The sequence below is a fragment of the Typopeltis vanoorti genome, chromosome 13 (genome assembly GCF_054136105.1).
Source record: "Typopeltis vanoorti isolate ZY-2024b chromosome 13, IOZ_Tvanoo_1.0, whole genome shotgun sequence".
In the NCBI taxonomy this organism is placed as follows: Eukaryota; Metazoa; Arthropoda; class Arachnida; order Uropygi; family Thelyphonidae; genus Typopeltis; species Typopeltis vanoorti.
The window spans coordinates 4,400,138-4,418,365 of record NC_143561.1 but is presented as its reverse complement, the minus strand read 5'-3'; the positions used below and the strand labels follow the sequence as shown (position 1 = coordinate 4,418,365).

Here is an 18,228-nt window from a genome sequence, read left to right as displayed (position 1 = left end):
TAAACAAGGCCCCCGCTGTTTTTGCCAGGGAACCAGGGCGAAAAGTCAGCTACTGGAACAAATCTGAAAACAAACTCCAACTCGACATCACCAGAGTTAAAGATCGGTACTATCAACATAAGAAGCCTGAATGACAAAGAAATAGAGCTAGCTCAAGAATTAGATAAGTACCAGATCGACATAATAGGGGTGACTGAAACAAAAAAGACAAAAACTGGTGAGATCTTTCTGAGCAGTAAATTCAAAATGTTAAATTCAGGCAATGACAATCAAGAAAAAGAAGGAGTAGCCATAGTATTCAACACAAAATATGAGGCTAATCTTCTTGAATGGAAGGCAGCCTCAAGTAGAGTAATGTGGGCAAATATGAGAATGGGGAACTGGACAATGAGACTTATTTGTGCCTATGGTCCCACAGAAGGTTCTACTAAGGTAGAAGTGGAGGAATTTTTGGAGGATTTAGAAAAAACAACTGACACAATGAAAAAGGAACAGTTGGTCCTTGTTGGGGATCTAAATAGCAGAGTAGGAAATGATTGTCAGACATACAAAAATGTTTTGGGAAAATTTGGAGAAAAGAGCAAAGCTAATAATAATGTTAGATATCTGTTGGATTTCTGCTCAGGACATGGACTAGTTATTACTAACACCATGTTCCAACATAAAAATGTACACAAATTCACATGTAGAGAAGAGGCAAGGAATAAGAAAAGTCTCATTGACTATGTTATGTTGATAGTGATGTTTTCTCCGTGGTGCAGGACACCAGAGTGTACAGAGGATTTGAAATTGGAAGCAATCACTATTTAGTCTTGAGCAGGATAAAATTGAATTTCATATTGAAAAGAATGACATGTAAGAAAGTTTTAAAGCGAACAAATGTTGAGCAGCTCTCAGATGTGAACTGTAGACTAAATTACACAAAGATTATTGAAGAAAAAATGAAAGAGTTTGAGAACAAGAACCAAACCGTGGAGATTTATTTGCAAACCTTGAAGAAAACCCTTATTGATTCATCCAGAGAGACATGTGGTGAGGTTGTTTGCAAGGATAGAAAAATCAGAACTCCATGGTGGACACATAAAGTTAGAGAGTCATTGAAGGAAAAGATGAAAGCATATCAAAAGTTCCTGGCAAATAAGTCAGCTTGTGCTCTTAGAGAATATAGAGACAAATGCAAGAAAGCTAAACAGTGTGTAAAACTAGCTAAACAAAAGTCATGGGAGGAATTTGGCAAGAACATAGAAAATAAATATCAAGAAGGTGGTAAGATATTCTGGAGGTTGTTGAAGAAGCTTAGAAATGGAGGAAAGAGTTAAACAGCAGAAAACGATATCCTTGAAGTAATTACTTCGAAAAATTGCTAAATGAAACAAGCAGTGATAGCACAGTGGTAAAAAAACACTCAACAGGCACACCGTCAGGAATACATATCGGAATGAATTCCTGATGATTGAAGTAGAGCTCTAATAGTACCCATATATAAAAAGGGAAATAAAACTGAATGTGAGAATTACAGAGGTATTTCCTTACTGAGTGTTCCGGGCAAGATTTATGCTTGAGAAACGGTTGAGAAGAATTGTCGAAGAAATGTTTTGTGAAGAACAAGCTGGATTCAGGCCAAATAGAGACTGTCAGGATCAGATCTTCCCTTTATAACAATTAGTTGAAAAAGCATGGGAATATAACAAAGATCTGTATTTAAGTTTTGTCAATCTGGAAAAGGCATATGACTAGGTGCCAAGAGAGAAGCTATTCAATACGCTACAGTTATATGGTGTCAATGGGGCATTATATGAAGCAATACTTAGTCTTTATTTGAGTTGCAAGTCAGCAGTTAGAATTGAAGGAAGTACAGGAAGATGGTTTAATGTTAAATCTGGTGTGAGACAAGAATGTACATTATCTTCTCTGTTATTCATTATCTATATGGATCATTATGAAGGAAAGTGGTATTAAACATGATATCAGAATTGGAGATGTTAATGTCAGCTCTTTGCTTTATGGGGACGATGTTATACTTCTAAATAAATCCACTACAAGTTTGCAAGATTCTCTGACTAAATTGAATAGCTGTTGTAATAGATAAGGTATGAAAGTCAGCAATAAAAAGACAAGGACAATGAAAATAGGTAGAATCGTTGAAAATGTCAACTGTGTTTTGAATGGGGAACCTGTGGAACAAGTAAAACATTTCAGCTACTTAGGCATGATTTTTACTGAAGATGGTAAATTAAATATGGAAATAGACAACAGAATCAATAAAGCTGGTATTGTAGGAAATCAATTGAATAAATTCATATGGAATAAGAGAGAAATTAGTCGAAACACAAAATTAGCTGTATACAAGACAGTGTTCAAACCACTTTTAACTTATGGATCTGAGTGCTGGGTCAGAAGTAAAACACTTGACCAAACACTAGAGACCGCAGATATGATAGTCCTGAGAGGAGTGAACAGATGGCATCAGTGGCAATATCATATTAAAAACGAGGATATCAAGAAAGAACTTGACATTCTACAAACAGATTAATGGTACTGCTATAGGTTCCCCCCTCTCTCCCCCATTAGCAAATTTTTACATGGAACACTTTGAAAACAAAGTACTTACCACAGCTACATACAAGCCACAAGTGTGGTTGCGCTATGTAGATGATGTGTTTGCCATCTGGCCCCATGGACAAGACACTTTGGATGCTTTTATCACCTACCTAAACAGCCAACACCCCAAAATTCACTTCACAGTAGAAAAAGAATCAAATAACTGTTTACCATTTCTTGACACATTAGTCACCTGCCTTTCAGATGGATCACTATCTTTTTCTATTTACAGAAAGCCTACACACACAGGAAGATACCTACATAAACAATCACATCATCATCCAGTCCAACAGTACGGCATTTTAAAAACACTTACACACAGAGCCAGAGCCACTTGTTCTAATGATACAGCTCTGACCACTGAACTCCAGTACCTGCGCCATACTTTCTTAGCCAACGGCTACAATCCCTACAAAATAGATAAAATACTACATAGGCCCATTACTCTGCCCTCCCGTAATACACAAGAATACAACATGACCATTTCTATTCCCTATATCAGAGGTACATCGGAAAAGATAGCTAAAGTATTGTTGAAACATGGCCTTTGCACCACCTTCAAACCTCATGTCAAGCTGGCAGCTCTGATCCGCTCGCCAAAGGATAAACTTCACCCTTTAGCACACCCAGGAGTGTATGAAGTTCCATGTGACTGTGACTTGGCCTATTATGGGCAAACAGGAAGATCAGTGAACATCCGCCTGGAAGAACATGAAAGATACATTCGCTACTATTACTATGGCAAGTCGGGACTGGCAGACCACGCTTTGGACACTCCTTCACACAGGATTAGATGGAGGAAAACAAATTTGCTATTTAGGAGTCGTTATAGATCTGAAAGATTATTTTTTGAGTCAGCAATGGCTTTGAAGAATTCTCCCAACCTTAACAAATATGGTTGCATTAATTTGCCAAAAATTTGGGAGACGGTTATCCTAAGGATAACTGCTTTTTTTTTTTTTTTTTTCCATTAGAGGGCGCCAAAAATAGGACTTTAGATCTTTTGTCTTTTGCAATTATATTGTTTCACTCACTCACTGTCGTGTTTACATGTGTGTTGTGCTCTGATGATGCTGAGTTGAAAATCAGCGAAATATTAGCGTTAATAAAACATCTTTGTTAATAAAAGTGTTTGTGGTGTTGTTAATACCGTGAAAAATAAGTCATGAATAACCATCAACGCCTAAGCTTATCTGTTAGATTAACATAGATTATATTAATATAATTAGCATAAAATAATTTTTCATTTTTACATCTTCAGGAAACTGAATATATTATGCAACTTGCTATATGGTATCAAGGAAGTATGCAGAATATGAGAAACCACTGTACTAGAAATTTGGCAACACCATGGACATGTTTTTATGGGAATTCTGTCCTCAAAACTTGATGACAGAATTAGTGTTCTGTAGTGCTCTAAATTTTATAATATAGGATCATACATTCTGTACTTCATGAACAATGCTTAGATCATATAAAATTTTAACTGCTTTTTCTGACAAATTAATAGTGTTTTTTATTGGAATTCCACACGCAAGAGTTTGTTTAATTTGTAGTACACTAGTGCCATGGATGGACAGAAAGTTGTTTAAAATAAATAAATAACTTGTTGAATTGTACTCTTTAGGCAATAGATAAGCAGGACATCGACAGAGGAAATGAACAAATTGCATTCCTAATTTGTCAAATTAGGAATGCAATTCTGATGAATGTTTAACATGGAAATGCAAGGTGATCCAAAACTCACACACACACACATCAAAGTTGAGTTGCATTAGAGTGTTTCAATTCTAATTATTCATTTCACCCATAGATGACACCTTAGGATTATTGGCCACTATTGTGTAATCTATCTACCACGTGTTGGGTATTGAGCATCCATTGTGTAGTGTTGTTTATGAGGAAAGCAAATGATACTTTTCCAGGAGCAACAAGTTATTTTGCTGGTTGTTCTTACACAAATGTTGTGGAGGAGTTTCATCAGAAGTATCCTGATTCTGTTGCTCCTCAGAATTTGACAGTTAAGAGATTAATCTAACACTTTGTTTCAGCGTTCAACTTCAATGCTCTTAGAAAACTCTTTGTACAGATAGGTGTGTCATATGGCAGTACTTGCACAGCCACCAAACAATTAAAGCTTTGTCCATACCATGTTCATTCAGTTCAGGAATTTAAAGCTACTGGATAAGGAAAACATGTTGTGTACTGTAGATGATTTTGATTATTTGTTGAAGAAAATGGGGTTCATGAGCTGGACAATGTTTTCTTCAGTGACAAAGCGTGGTTCCACCTAAGTGGATACATTAACAGCCAAAATAACAAAATTTGTTCATCGGAAAATCCTCATGTTTTCCATGAAATGCCCTTGCATTCTCTGAAAATTGGAGTGTGGTGTAAGAGATTAATCTAACGCTTTGTTGCAGCGTTCAACTTCAATGCTCTTAGAAAACTCTTTGTACAGATAGGTGTGTCATATGGCAGTACTTGCACAGCCACCAAACAATTAAAGCTTTGTCCATACCATGTTCATTCAGTTCAGGAATTTAAAGCTACTGGATAAGGAAAACATGTTGTGTACTGTAGATGATTTTGATTATTTGTTGAAGAAAATGGGGTTCATGAGCTGGACAATGTTTTCTTCAGTGACAAAGCGTGGTTCCACCTAAGTGGATACATTAACAGCCAAAATAACAAAATTTGTTCATCGGAAAATCCTCATGTTTTCCATGAAATGCCCTTGCATTCTCAGAAAATTGGAGTGTGGTGTGCAGTATCATGGCATCACATTGTCGGACCAATTTTCTTTGAGACAACATTGAGCAATTCACTGTGCCAAGACATCATCACCCAGTTCTTGGCTCTTCTCGAGATGGAAGAATGTGACTGCTGTTTTCAGAAGAGGACAGTGCCACTTGCCCATACATCAACTGAAACAATGCAATTTTTGCAAGAGTGTTTTGGTGACAGACTGATTTCTAAAGGAAATCAGGGGGTGCTGTATTTGTCACCTCCAGATTTCTTCTTATGGGGAGTTACCTGAAAGGTAAGGTGCATAAAAATAATACTCACACAATTGATGAACTGAAGACAAACATTACTGAAGCAATCAGAGCAGTCAGTAATTCCATGCTTCGAAGAGTTGCCTCTAATTTGGTAAATAGATTGTGCCTGCATTCAAGATCAAGCCAGCCATTTTTAACATTTGCTTAAGTAATGCTATTTATTTTTGCCTTTGTAAAGATACAGTTCTAAGCTTTGCTTGTAGCAATTTAGTTCTATAAAGTTTGTCACTAATATTGAAAAATTTAAGTTTATTTTATGAACTGTACAGCAACTTGGTACCCTGTATATGCTGGTTTTCAAACCAGCATTCTCAGGGCACAATAATATGTTACACATTATGTAACAGTGAGTAAATGAAACAGTTCAAATTATAACAGAAAAAGGTCTAACATCCTAATTTTGTACATCCTGATGTTCTATAAAAGAAGTTCTGACAGATGCATAAAAGTTGATTTTAAGATAACTGCCTTCCAATTTTTGGCAGATTAACACAGCCACACTTGTTAATGTTAGAAGAATACTTCATAGCCATTGTTGATTCTAAAAATAGTCTCTCTGGCCTATAATAACTATATAGTAGATTGGTTTTCTTTCATCTGATCCTGTATGAAGGGATGTCCAGAGAATGATGTACCAGTCCTGATTTGCTCTAATAATGGTAGTGAACATATTTCTTGTGTCCTATGAAGCAGATGTTAACAAACCTTCCTGTTAATTTATAGCAGGCCAAGTCATGGTCAAAATCCACTTCATACACTCCAGAACATGCTAGAAAATGGAATTTGTCTTTAGGAGAACAGATCAGAGTTACTAATTTGATGTGTGGTTTGAATGCAATGCGAAGGTTATATTTTATTAGTCTTTGGCTATCTTTTCAGATGTATCCTGGATGTGGTGTTTTGCTCTTATGTGTTTGGGGAGGGTGTTTGTTTTGCTCTTGTACATTCAACATGTAGTGTTTTATCTGTTTTGCAAGAACTGTAGCCACAGCTACAGCTGTGGCTACAATCTAATCCTACAATCACCTACAATCTTATCCTGCAGTTTCCTATGATCTAATTTTTCACACAGGATTAGACAGAAGAAAATGAATGTTCTGTACAGAAGTTTTTACATGTAAATAAAACTATTTTTAGAATCAGCAGCGACTATGAAGCTTTTCCTAACCTTAACAAGTATGGCTACAAATTAAAGATGGCAAGAAATTATATTCTTGGTTTAATCCTTTACCCAAACAATGTTTACTCATGAAGTATCATCACGACTGAGGTGTTTATATATAGAGGCTAATGACTTTATATCAATTGTCTTATCATCCCATAATGCAAAGCGTATATCCTTTCAGACTTGTATAATGCACTGTAGTAAGGCAAATTGATGTGAAGTCATTAGCCTCTATATACAAAGTCAAATGTGCATATGTTGTTTGCTTATGCTTGAGATTAAAAGAGGATTAAACCAAGAATACATTTTGGTATGCTTAATTTGTAGTATAACCAAGTGAAAAAACTTTCAGCATCTATCTCTGATCTGAAGTATTTTAATAATAAGATTTGACACCTTTTGACTATTTTAAATGGGCAACATATGATTTCTGTATTCAACCTTGGTATCTTTTCTGGGTCTGGCTCCCACTGATGAGACCTCAATAAAGGTCAGAACTGGTTGGGGGTAATGGCCCTTCAAAATAATGCATTGCATTACACACATCTGCAAGGATGTGTGCTTTGCATTATGGGATACTAAAGCAGTTGACGTGAAGTCATTAGCCTCTATATCCAAGTATCCCAGTCATGAAGATATTTGACACACAAACATTGTTTGCTTACACTTGGGTAAAGGATTAAATAAAGAATATAATTTCTTGGCATCTTTAATTTATAGTATAAAATACGAGGCTAATCTTCTTGAATGGCAGTCAGTCTCAAGTAGAGTAATGTGGGCAAATATGAGAATGGGGAACTGGACAATGAGACTTATTTGTGCCTATGGTCCCACAGAAGGTTCTACTAAGGTAGAAGTGGAGGAATTTTTTGAGGCTTTAGAAAAAGCAACTGACACAATGAAAAAGGAAAAGTTGGTCCTTGTTGGGGATCTAAATAGCAGAGTAGGAAATGATTGTGAGACATACAAAAATATTTTGGGAAAATTTGGAGAAAAGAGCAAAGCTAATAATAATGGCAAATATCTGTTGGATTTCTGCTCAGGACATGGACTGGTTATTACTAACACCATGTTCCAACATAAAAATGTGCACAAATTCACATGGAGAGAAGAGGCAAGGAATAAGAAAAGTCTCATTGACTATGTTATTGTTGATAGTGATGTTTTCTCCCTGGTGCAGGACACCAGAGTGTACAGAGGATTTGAAATTGGAAGTGATCACTATTTAGCCTTGAGCAGGATAAAATTGAATTTCATATTGAAAAGAATAACATGTAAGAAAGTTTTAAAGCGAATAAAAGTTGAGCAGCTCTCAGATGTAAACTGTAGACTAAAATATAGAAATATTATTGAAAAGAAAATGAAAGAGTTTGAGAACAGGAATCAAACCTTGGAGATTCAGTGGCAAACTCTGAAGGAAACATTGATTGATTCTGCCAGAGAGGCATGTGGTGAGGTTGTGTGCAAAGATAAAAAAATCAGAACTCCCTGGTGGACACAGAAAGTTAAAGAGGCAGTGAAGGAAAAGAAGAAAGCATATCAAAAGTTCCTGGCAAATAAGTCAGCTTTTACTCTTACAGAATACAGAGACAAATGTAAGAAAGCTAAACAGTGTGTAAAACTAGCTAAACAAAAGTCATGGGAGGACTTTGGCAAGAATATAGAAAATAAATATCGAGAAGGTGGCAAAATATTCTGGAGGTTGTTGAAGAAGCTTAGGAATGGAGGAAAGAGTGCTGTAAAAGGAATTAGAGATGATAAAGGTGAAATGAAAACAGGAGAAAAAGATATCCTTGAAGTATGGAGTAATTACTTTGAAGAACTGCTAAATGAAACAAGCAGTGATGACAGCACAGTGATAAAAAACACTGACCAGGCATGCAGTCAGGAATACATATCCATACTTGAAGTAGAAAAAGCCATCAAAGGCTTGAAATGTGGAAAGGCAGCAGGAGTAGATGATATTCGACCAGAAATGCTGAAGTATGGTGGTATAAGAGTCTTACAGTGGCTGCACTGCATAGTTCAGAAAGCCTGGACAGAGGGACGAATTCCCGATGATTGGAGTAGAGCTCTCATAGTACCCATATATAAAAAGGGAAATAAAACTGAATGTGAGAATTACAGAGGTATTTCCCTACTGAGTGTTCCTGGCAAGATCTATGCAAGTATACTTGAGAAACGGTTGAGAAGAATTGTGGAAGAAAAGCTTGGTGAAGAACAAGCTGGATTCAGGCCAAATAGAGGCTGTCAGGATCAGATCTTCACTTTACGACAAATAGTCGAGAAAGCATGGGAATATAACAAAGATCTGTATTTAAGTTTTGTCGATTTGGAAAAGGCATATGACAAGGTGCCAAGAGAGAAGCTATTCAATACGCTGCAGTTATATGGTGTCAATGGGGCATTATATCAAGCAATACTTAGTCTTTATTTGAGTTGTGAGTCAGCAGTTAGAATTGAAGGAAGTACAGGAAGATGGTTTAATGTTAAATCTGGTGTGAGACAAGGATGTACATTATCCCCTCTGTTATTCATTATCTATATGGATCACATTATGAAGGAATGTGGTATTAAACCTGATATCAAAATTGGAGATGTTAATGTCAGCTCTTTGCTTTATGCGGATGATGTTATACTTCTAAATAAATCCGCTACAAGTCTGCAAAATTCTCTGACTAAATTGAATAGCTGTTGTAATAGATATGGTATGAAGGTCAGCAATAAAAAGACAAAGACAATGAAAATAGGCAGAATCATTGAAAATGTCAACTGTGTTGTGAATGGAGAACCTGTGGAACAAGTAAAACATTTCAGCTACTTAGGCACAATTTTTACTGAAGATGGTAAACTAAATATAGAAATAGACAACAGAATCAGCAAAGCTGGTATCGTGGGAAGTCAATTGAATAAATTCATATGGAATAAGAAAGAAATTAGTCGGAACACTAAATTAGCTGTATACAAGACTGTGTTCAAACCAATTTTAACTTATGGATCTGAGAGCTGGGTCAGAAGTAAAACACTTGACCAAAGACTAGCGACCGCAGATATGAGAGTCCTGAGAAAGATTAGAGGCGTGAACAGATGGCATCAATGGCATTATCATATTAAAAATGAGGATATTAGGAAAGAACTTGACATTGTCAGCATCCAGGAATGCGTTAGCAGAGCTAATCTCAGATGGTATGGTCACTTAAATAGAATGGGAGAGGAAAGATTAGCAAAACAAGTGTTCTCTGCCAGGTTGGCAGGAAAACGACCCAGAGGGAGACCAAGATATAGGTGGATTGATACGGTACAAAGTGCCTTAGACGATAGAAATATAAGATCTGATAATGTTGGAGTCTTGACAAGTAACAGACTGATTTGGAGGAAAATTGTAGATAGGAAGTTAGTAATGATGTAATTTTTTCATGTAGTGCTGTCATATCCTGTACACCCCTTGAGGGTACATGGCAGGAATTTGATGATGATGATGATGATGCCAAGTAAAAAAACTTTCAGCAAGTATGGCTACATTAATCTGCCAAAAATTAAGAGGCAGTCGTTTTAAGATCAGCTTCTCTACAACTGTAATAACTTCTTTTATACAGCATTAGAGGGCACCAAATTAGGGCTTCAAATCTTTTGCCATTACAATTTGAATTGTTTCACTTACTGATTGTCTTGTGTCAACTGTAACATGATATTGTGTATCTGAGGATGCTGGAAGTTTATTTTTAATTTTTTACCACAAGAGGTCAGATTAAGTGGATTAAGTAGTTTTAGACATTATGCAGGTCACTATGGTATGTTGTGTTGCTAGTTGCTATAATATGTAGTATGTATATAAATGTAGATATTTGTGAAGATAACCTTAATAGGAGTCAAAACAGAATTTATTATTAAAGTTTTTATTTAAACCTGTAGTCCACCCCATAAATCAAATATAATGAGTGCTGTTTGCCATTTTATTTTATTGAATGAAAGGATAAGCTTGTCAGTAAACATCCTTTTATAATTTAGTTTGTTCTTTTGGTTTTGTAATATGGCAATCCCTCGATTAGTGCACCTAATGCGTTCTTTAAAACAGGCACACTAATCGAATAGAATAACCTATGGGAAAATGTATAATTCGTTCCTCAAATTTCTTTTATGCACCTTAATTTTTTTATAAAAGAATTAAGGTATGTCTCAGGGCCTAGTTAAAGGAAAACCATGAAGCTGAAAGACAATAAAACATATTCAGAATATAAATTTAATTATTCTGCTTCTTAACAAAGAATTAAGCTAACATAGTTTGGCAGGGAATTTTGTTTCTTTTTTTCATACAACCAACAACCAATATGGCCCTATTACCATTTCTACTCTTCTGCAAATTTTACTGCTTCTCTCTTCATCAGGGTCAGCCTCTAAGCATTGCTGCTTAAAAACTTTGTACGAAAAATATTTTGAAATTGTTTCTGTGAAATCTCTTTTGGCTGACTATCAGTGTTAAATTTTCTTCATATTCTTCGGGATCATCCCGCTGTGCATCTAAATTTAGCAGGTCAGAATCACTCAATTCTTCAGAATGAGATTTAATTAACTCTTGGACGTTATCATGGAAGGGGAGAAAGAAATGAAGGACATACGAATTGGTCGCCAGCACCCGAAATCATGTGCTTTATAGATAAAATTTCCCAACTGTTATACAAGCAAAATAGTTACCACTTTAAAAACTACAATGATCATAAAAGAGAAGTTAATATTCCGACATGTAATAATAAACAACTCATCCCAGAAGAGATTGATTACCCTATTATCGGAATGGATTCTCCTTTTTGTTACATGTGCAGAAGTGTCGAAGGGTCTCGAATCTGTGGGTGTACTATAGCAGACGACATAAATTTTGGCAGTAAAAATTTGGAACATAGTGTACATGGAAGTAGGAACTTGATATACACCAGGCAGACATAGTTGAGCGTAGTATGCCATTAAAAATAACCTTGTAAAATGTTTTAAATCGATAACTAAATTATTTCATTCTGGAGAGTGATTTTTTAAAATAGTTAACCATAAAAATGTATTATAGATAGAAAATTTTTAAAATCTGTAACATTTATTTTTAAGATGTACATAGGCGCACTAATCGAATTTGGGTATCGAAAAACAATGACGCACTAATCAAAACGCACTATAATCGGGGGTGCACTCATCGAGGGATTACTGTATCATTAAAAGAAATTAAAAATAATATCTAACACCTAAGCATGCCAGCAATGTTGGTGACTTGAAAAAGTTCCATATTTGAGAATTATGAACACTTTAACACAAGAATATTTTAATATTTGCCAAATATTTCAGTCTGAAACTAACAGACTATCCTTCAGTGGCTTGATAGGAACAGTTTTTACAAGGTGGAATACAAACAATTGATCATTCAAAAGTAGAACAAGCCACGTGATGTTACATTGCTAAGCATTAAAGAGAGGTAAATTTCATCACAGAGATGAATAAATTATAGGTATTAATTCACAATTTCATATAACAATCTTAATTTATGAATTCAATTAAAGATAACATTAGCCTAATGTAAGAATTAAAGGTCTCAATTAAAAATAAAAAGTTTGTTATCTGGATTAAACTTTCCCATATTTTTGACAAGGATATACAGTCATTTCGATTCAAGTTAGGGAGTTGAAGTAGGGTCTCAGCACTCTCTTTGAATAGGCGTTCGAGTTTATAGCGACATCTGTGTAGAAGGCGAGTCTTGGACCAGAGAATGTTGTGGCTTGTTTCTATCCCATGCTGCGCCAATCCAGACTTATCGGATTTGTTGTGAAGAATGTATGATTGATGTTCTTGTATTCTTTTTTCTATAGAGCATTCGGTTTGTCTAACAACAACTTGTAACTGCAACAGATTGCAGTTACAAGGAACTTGATATACACCAGGCAGAGACATAGTTGAGCGTTTATCTTTAGAATAGGAGAAATAGGTGGATATTTTGTTAATAGGGATATAAGTGGCTGTTAAATCATATTTCTTCAAAATTCTTGAAATTAGTTCTGAAATCCCAGAAATATATGGAATTGGAACTCGACATATTGATTCTTTGTTGTTCTGGATTGGATTGTAGGAATCGAACAAATGTTGTGTAATTTTTTTGGAGAAGCCATTTAATTTCATGTGAATGTTTGATAGTTGAAAGTCCATTGGTAGTCCACTTTCACCTGCTTTAGCCAACTTTTATTGAGAACATCTAGAAAACGTCCTGTTTTCATCTATATTCCCTCAACCAAGCTTTTGGGTGAGATATATAGACAACATCTTTTCAGTGTGGCCTCACAACAGAGATTCCTTACCCTCCCTTTTAGCCAAAATCAGTTCCTTACATCCTCATATTAAGTTTACCATGGAGATTGAAAAAGACAAGTTATCCTGTTTAGACATCCTCCTCATCCGCTCACCTTCAGGTATTCTGACAACAATAGTTTACAGAAAACCCACTTTTACTGGACGTTACATTCTCAAACAATCTGCTCATCCTTATCAAAAAACAGGAATCATAAAATGTTTAATTCGATAAGCTAGAACTAATTGCTCAACTTCCCATGAATTACAGAAAGAACTTTCAACTATCAAACATCACATGAAATTAAATGGCTTCTTCAAAAAAACTACACAACATCTGTTTGATTCCTACAATCCAATCCAGAACAACAAAGAATCAATACGTCTAGTTCCAATTCCATATATTTCTGGAATTTCAGAACCAATTTAGATAGATACGCTAACCACTCTCCAGCCAAAAGGCTGTGGGTTCAAATCCCGCCATGGGCATGGATGTTTGTGTTATCTGTGGAAATACTGGTGGCGGTGGTTTGCAGTAGATGGCGTTGGTGTAGTTGCAGTCAGTTGGTGGATTGAGTGTTTGAGACAGAGTTGTAGAGCAGGTGCTCTCCCTCGATGAGTCTTTGGACTCCCTGGAGGTGTCAAATAATAATAATAATAATTTCAAGAATTCTGAAGAAATATGATTTAACAGCCACTTATATTCCTATGAACAATATCCACCTATTTCCCCTCTTCTAAAGATAAACGCTCAACTATGTCTCTGCCTGCTGTATATCAAGTTCCTTGTCACTGCAATCTGTTGTATTTTGGACAAATCGGACGCTCTATAGAAAAAAGAATACAAGACCATCAATCATACATTCTTTACAACAAATCTGATAAATAAGTCTGAATTGGCACAGCATGGGATAGAGACAAGCCACAACATTCTCTGGTCCAAGACTCACCTTCTACACAGATGTCTCTATGAATTCGAACGCCTATTCAAAGAGAGTGCTGAGGCTTTACTTCAACGCACTAACTTTAATCGAAATGACTGTATATCCTTGTCAAAAATGTTGGAAAGTTTAATCCGGATAACACACTAAATTTTTTTCTTTTTTTTAAATTGAGACCTTTAATTCTTGCATTAGTCTAATGTTATCTTTAATTGAATTTATAAATTAAGATTGTTATATGAAATTGTGAATTAATACCTATAATTTATAAATCACTCTGATGAAATTTACCTCTCTTTAATGCTTAGCAATGTAACATCACGCAGCTCATTTTACTTTTGAATGATCAATTATTTGTATTCCACCTTGTGAAAACTGTTCCTATCAAACCCACTGCGGATGGTCTGATAGTTTCAGACTGAAATATTTGGCAAACATTAAAATATTCTTGTGTTAACGTGTTTATAATTCCTAATTTAATGTCACAAGTGTCTCTCAAGAATAGTACCACATTTGAACAATAAACAAACATATTCAGAATAGAATATTCTGAAACATAAGTTTCAGAATACTATGCCATCCCTTTCCCACTTTCAGGAGTCCATCATCATCAAAAACCTTTCCTCCTCATCTCCTTTTCTTAATTTCCCCTCTTCAAAAGTCCAAATGTATCCTCCTGCTAATGCTGTCAGAGCCTACATTTGAGGTAAGCTATGCTATTGTGCTTTAAACATATTTGCTTGAAACTGCATGCCTAATCACAATAAATCTTGTGATTAGGCATGTAGTTCTGAACACAGAGTAATAACATTAATGTGAATTCTGTATAATTGAAGCAATCTGAGTGTTTTTCATTGGATGCAAATTTGGTATGTTTAATTCTGCTCTTTGCTTTTCAGAGTAGTTAAAGAAGAGATTCAGAAATTGTTGAAAGAAATTGACAGACATCTGAATTCTGTATAATTGAAGCAATCTGAGTGGTTTTCATTGGATGCAAATTTGGTATGTTTAATTCTGCTCTTTGTTTTTCAGAGTAGTTGAAGAAGAGATTCAGAAATTGTTGAAAGAAATTGACAAACATCTGAAAGACAGTAGGAAGGGTTCGAGACTGAGGCATGGTGTGCGAATTACTTTAATAGGAAAGCCTAATGTTGGAAAAAGTAGTCTTTTGAATATACTGTGTAAGATTTAATTTTTCATCTTAATATCTCATAATAAAAATAAAATACTTAAAAATTTACTTACTTTAAATTTTTCTAAACATGAAGTTCATGTTGCTCCTATTTGATTCTATACTTAGAACAGTCCTAACCTACAGTTCTAATCTTCTTGTTTATGCATTTATTTTTTTTTTAACCATTCAAAACACAACAGACATAAATTTTTGTCTTGATAATTCTCAAGATAAAAATTAACCTGGTGATGGTTCTCTAGAAACCAAATATACTGTAAAATGTGTTTGCTGCAACAGTTTCAATTCTGTCAGCGAGGTGGGGTGAAGGTAATATAATTTGGTTCTTTTAGTCTAGAAATGGGGTGCTTAAGGGTCAAAGCTGTATAACTGAGAGGAGACCTCCACATAGCCTTTAAAGGAATGCGGAGAACCGACCAGGGCTTCTGACCTAATGTCCAATCCTCACCTTCTCGTGGTGCACCCTGTTGGGTATCTACTTTGATACTGAATGAACGAGGATGGGCTGGCAATTTGGGATTTAGCCGACCAAATTGTATTCTTATTGGTTAAACCAAAATAAAAAATGATGGTACAACATGACAAAATTTCATGCCGGCTGGGGCGTCGCCCGGTTAAACAAGGCCCCCGTTGTTTTCACCAGGGAACCAGGGTGAACAGCGAAAAGTCAGCTACTGGAACAAATCTGAAAACAAACCCCAACTCAACATTACCAGAGTTAAAGATTGGTACTATCAACATAAGAAGCCTGAATGGCAAAGAAATGGAGCTAGCTGAGGAATTAGATAAGTACCAGATCGACATAATAGGGGTGACTGAAACAAAAAAGACCAAACTGGTGAGATCTTTCTGAGCAATAAGTACAAAATGTTATATTCAGGCAATGACAATCAAGGAAAAGAAGGAGTAGCCATAGTATTCAACACAAAATACGAGGCTAATCTTCTTGAATGGCAGTCAGTCTCAAGTAGAGTAATGTGGGCAAATATGAGAATAGGGAACTGGACAATGAGACTTATTTGTGCCTATGCAAAGCCCACAGAAGGTTCTACTAAGGTAGAAGTGGAGGAATTTTTTGAGGCTTTAGAAAAAGCAACTGACACAATGAAAAAGGAAAATTGGTCCTTGTTAGGGATCTAAATAGCAGAGTAGTAAATGATTGTGAGACATACAAAAATATTTTGGGAAAATTTGGAGAAAAGAGCAAAGCTAATAATAATGGCAAATATCTGTTGGATTTCTGCTCAGGACATGGACTAGTTATTACTAACACCATGTTCCAACATAAAAATGCGCACAAATTCACATGGAGAGAAGAAGCTAGGAATAAGAAAAGTCTCATTGACTATGTTATTGTTGATAGTGATGTTTTCTCCCTGGTGCAGGACACCAGAGTGTACAGAGGATTTGAAATTGGAAGTGATCACTATTTAGTCTTGAGCAGGATAAAATTGAATTTCATATTGAAAAGAATAAGATGTAAGAAAGTTTTAAATCCAATAAAAGTTGAGCAGCTCTCAGATGTGAACTTTAGACTAAAATACAGAAAGATTATTGAAAAGAAAATGAAAGAGTTTGAGAACAGGAATCAAGCCTTGGAGATTCAGTGGCAAACTCTGAAGAAAACACTGATTGATTCTGCCAGAGAGGTATGTGGTGAGGTTGTGTGCAAGGTTAAAAAAATCAGAACTCCCTGGTGGACACAGGAAGTTAAAGAGGCAGTGAAGGAAAAGAAGAAAGCATATCAAAAGTTCCTGGCAAATAAGTCAGCTTTTACTCTTACAGAATACAGAGACAAATGTAACAAAGCTAAACAGTGTGTAAAACTAGCTAAACAAAGTCATGGGAGGACTTTGGCAAGAATATAGAAAATAAATATCAAGAAGGTGGCAAAATATTCTGGAGGTTGTTGAAAAAGCTTAGGAATGGAGGAAAGAGTGCTGTAAAAGGAGTAAGAGATGATAAAGTTGACATGAAAACAGGAGAAAAAGATATCCTTGAAGTATGGAGTAATTACTTTGAAAAACTGCTAAATGAAACAAGCAGTGATGACAGTACAGTGATAAAAAACAACACTGACCAGGCATGCAGTCAGGAATACATATGCATACTTGAAGTAGAAAAAGCCATCAAAGGCTTGAAATGTGGAAAGGCAGCAGGAGTAAATGATATTCGACCAGAAATGCTGAAGTATGGTAGTATAAAAGTCTTACAGTGGCTGCACTGCATAGTTCAGAAAGCCTGGACAAAGGGACGAATTCCCGATGATTGGAGTAGAGCTCTCATAGTACCCATATATAAAAAGGGAAATAAAACTGAATGTGAGAATTACAGAGGTATTTCCCTACTGAGTGTTCCTGGCAAGATCTATGCAAGTATACTTGAGAAACGGTTGAGAAGAATTGTGGAAGAAAAGCTTGGTGAAGAACAAGCTGGATTCAGGCCAAATAGAGGCTGTCAGGATCAGATCTTCACTTTACGACAAATAGTCGAGAAAGCCTGGGAATATAACAAAGATCTGTATTTAAGTTTTGTCGATTTGGAAAAGGCATATGACAAGGTGCCAAGAGAGAAGCTATTCAATACGCTGCAGTTATATGGTGTCAATGGGGCGTTATATCAAGCAATACTTAGTCTTTATTTGAGTTGTAAGTCAGCAGTTAGAATTGAAGGAAGTACAGGAAGATGGTTTAATGTTAAATCTGGTGTGAGACAAGGATGTACATTATCCCCTCTGTTATTGATTATCTATATGGATCACATTATGAAGGAAAGTGGTATTAAACCTGATATCAAAATTGGAGATGTTAATGTCAGCTCTTTGCTTTATGCGGATGATGTTATACTTCTAAATAAATCCGCTACAAGTCTGTAAGATTCTCTGACTAAATTGAATAGCTGTTGCAATAGATATGGTATGAAGGTCAGCAATAAAAAGACAAAGACAAT

The 18,228-nt window shown here is 35.7% G+C and overlaps 1 protein-coding gene across 2 annotated transcripts in view; it reads left to right on the top strand.

Moving 5' to 3' along the window:
- LOC150099896 (5-taurinomethyluridine-[tRNA] synthase subunit GTPB3, mitochondrial) overlaps window positions 1–18,228 on the top strand; it is a 132,288-nt gene that overhangs the window by 47,536 nt on the left and 66,524 nt on the right. For both annotated transcript variants that reach the window (XM_090402697.1, XM_090402696.1), the window contains exon 5: window positions 15,125–15,268. In XM_090402697.1, the coding sequence (XP_090258823.1) occupies window positions 15,125–15,268 (144 nt within the window). The remainder of the gene's footprint in view (window positions 1–15,124; window positions 15,269–18,228) is intronic.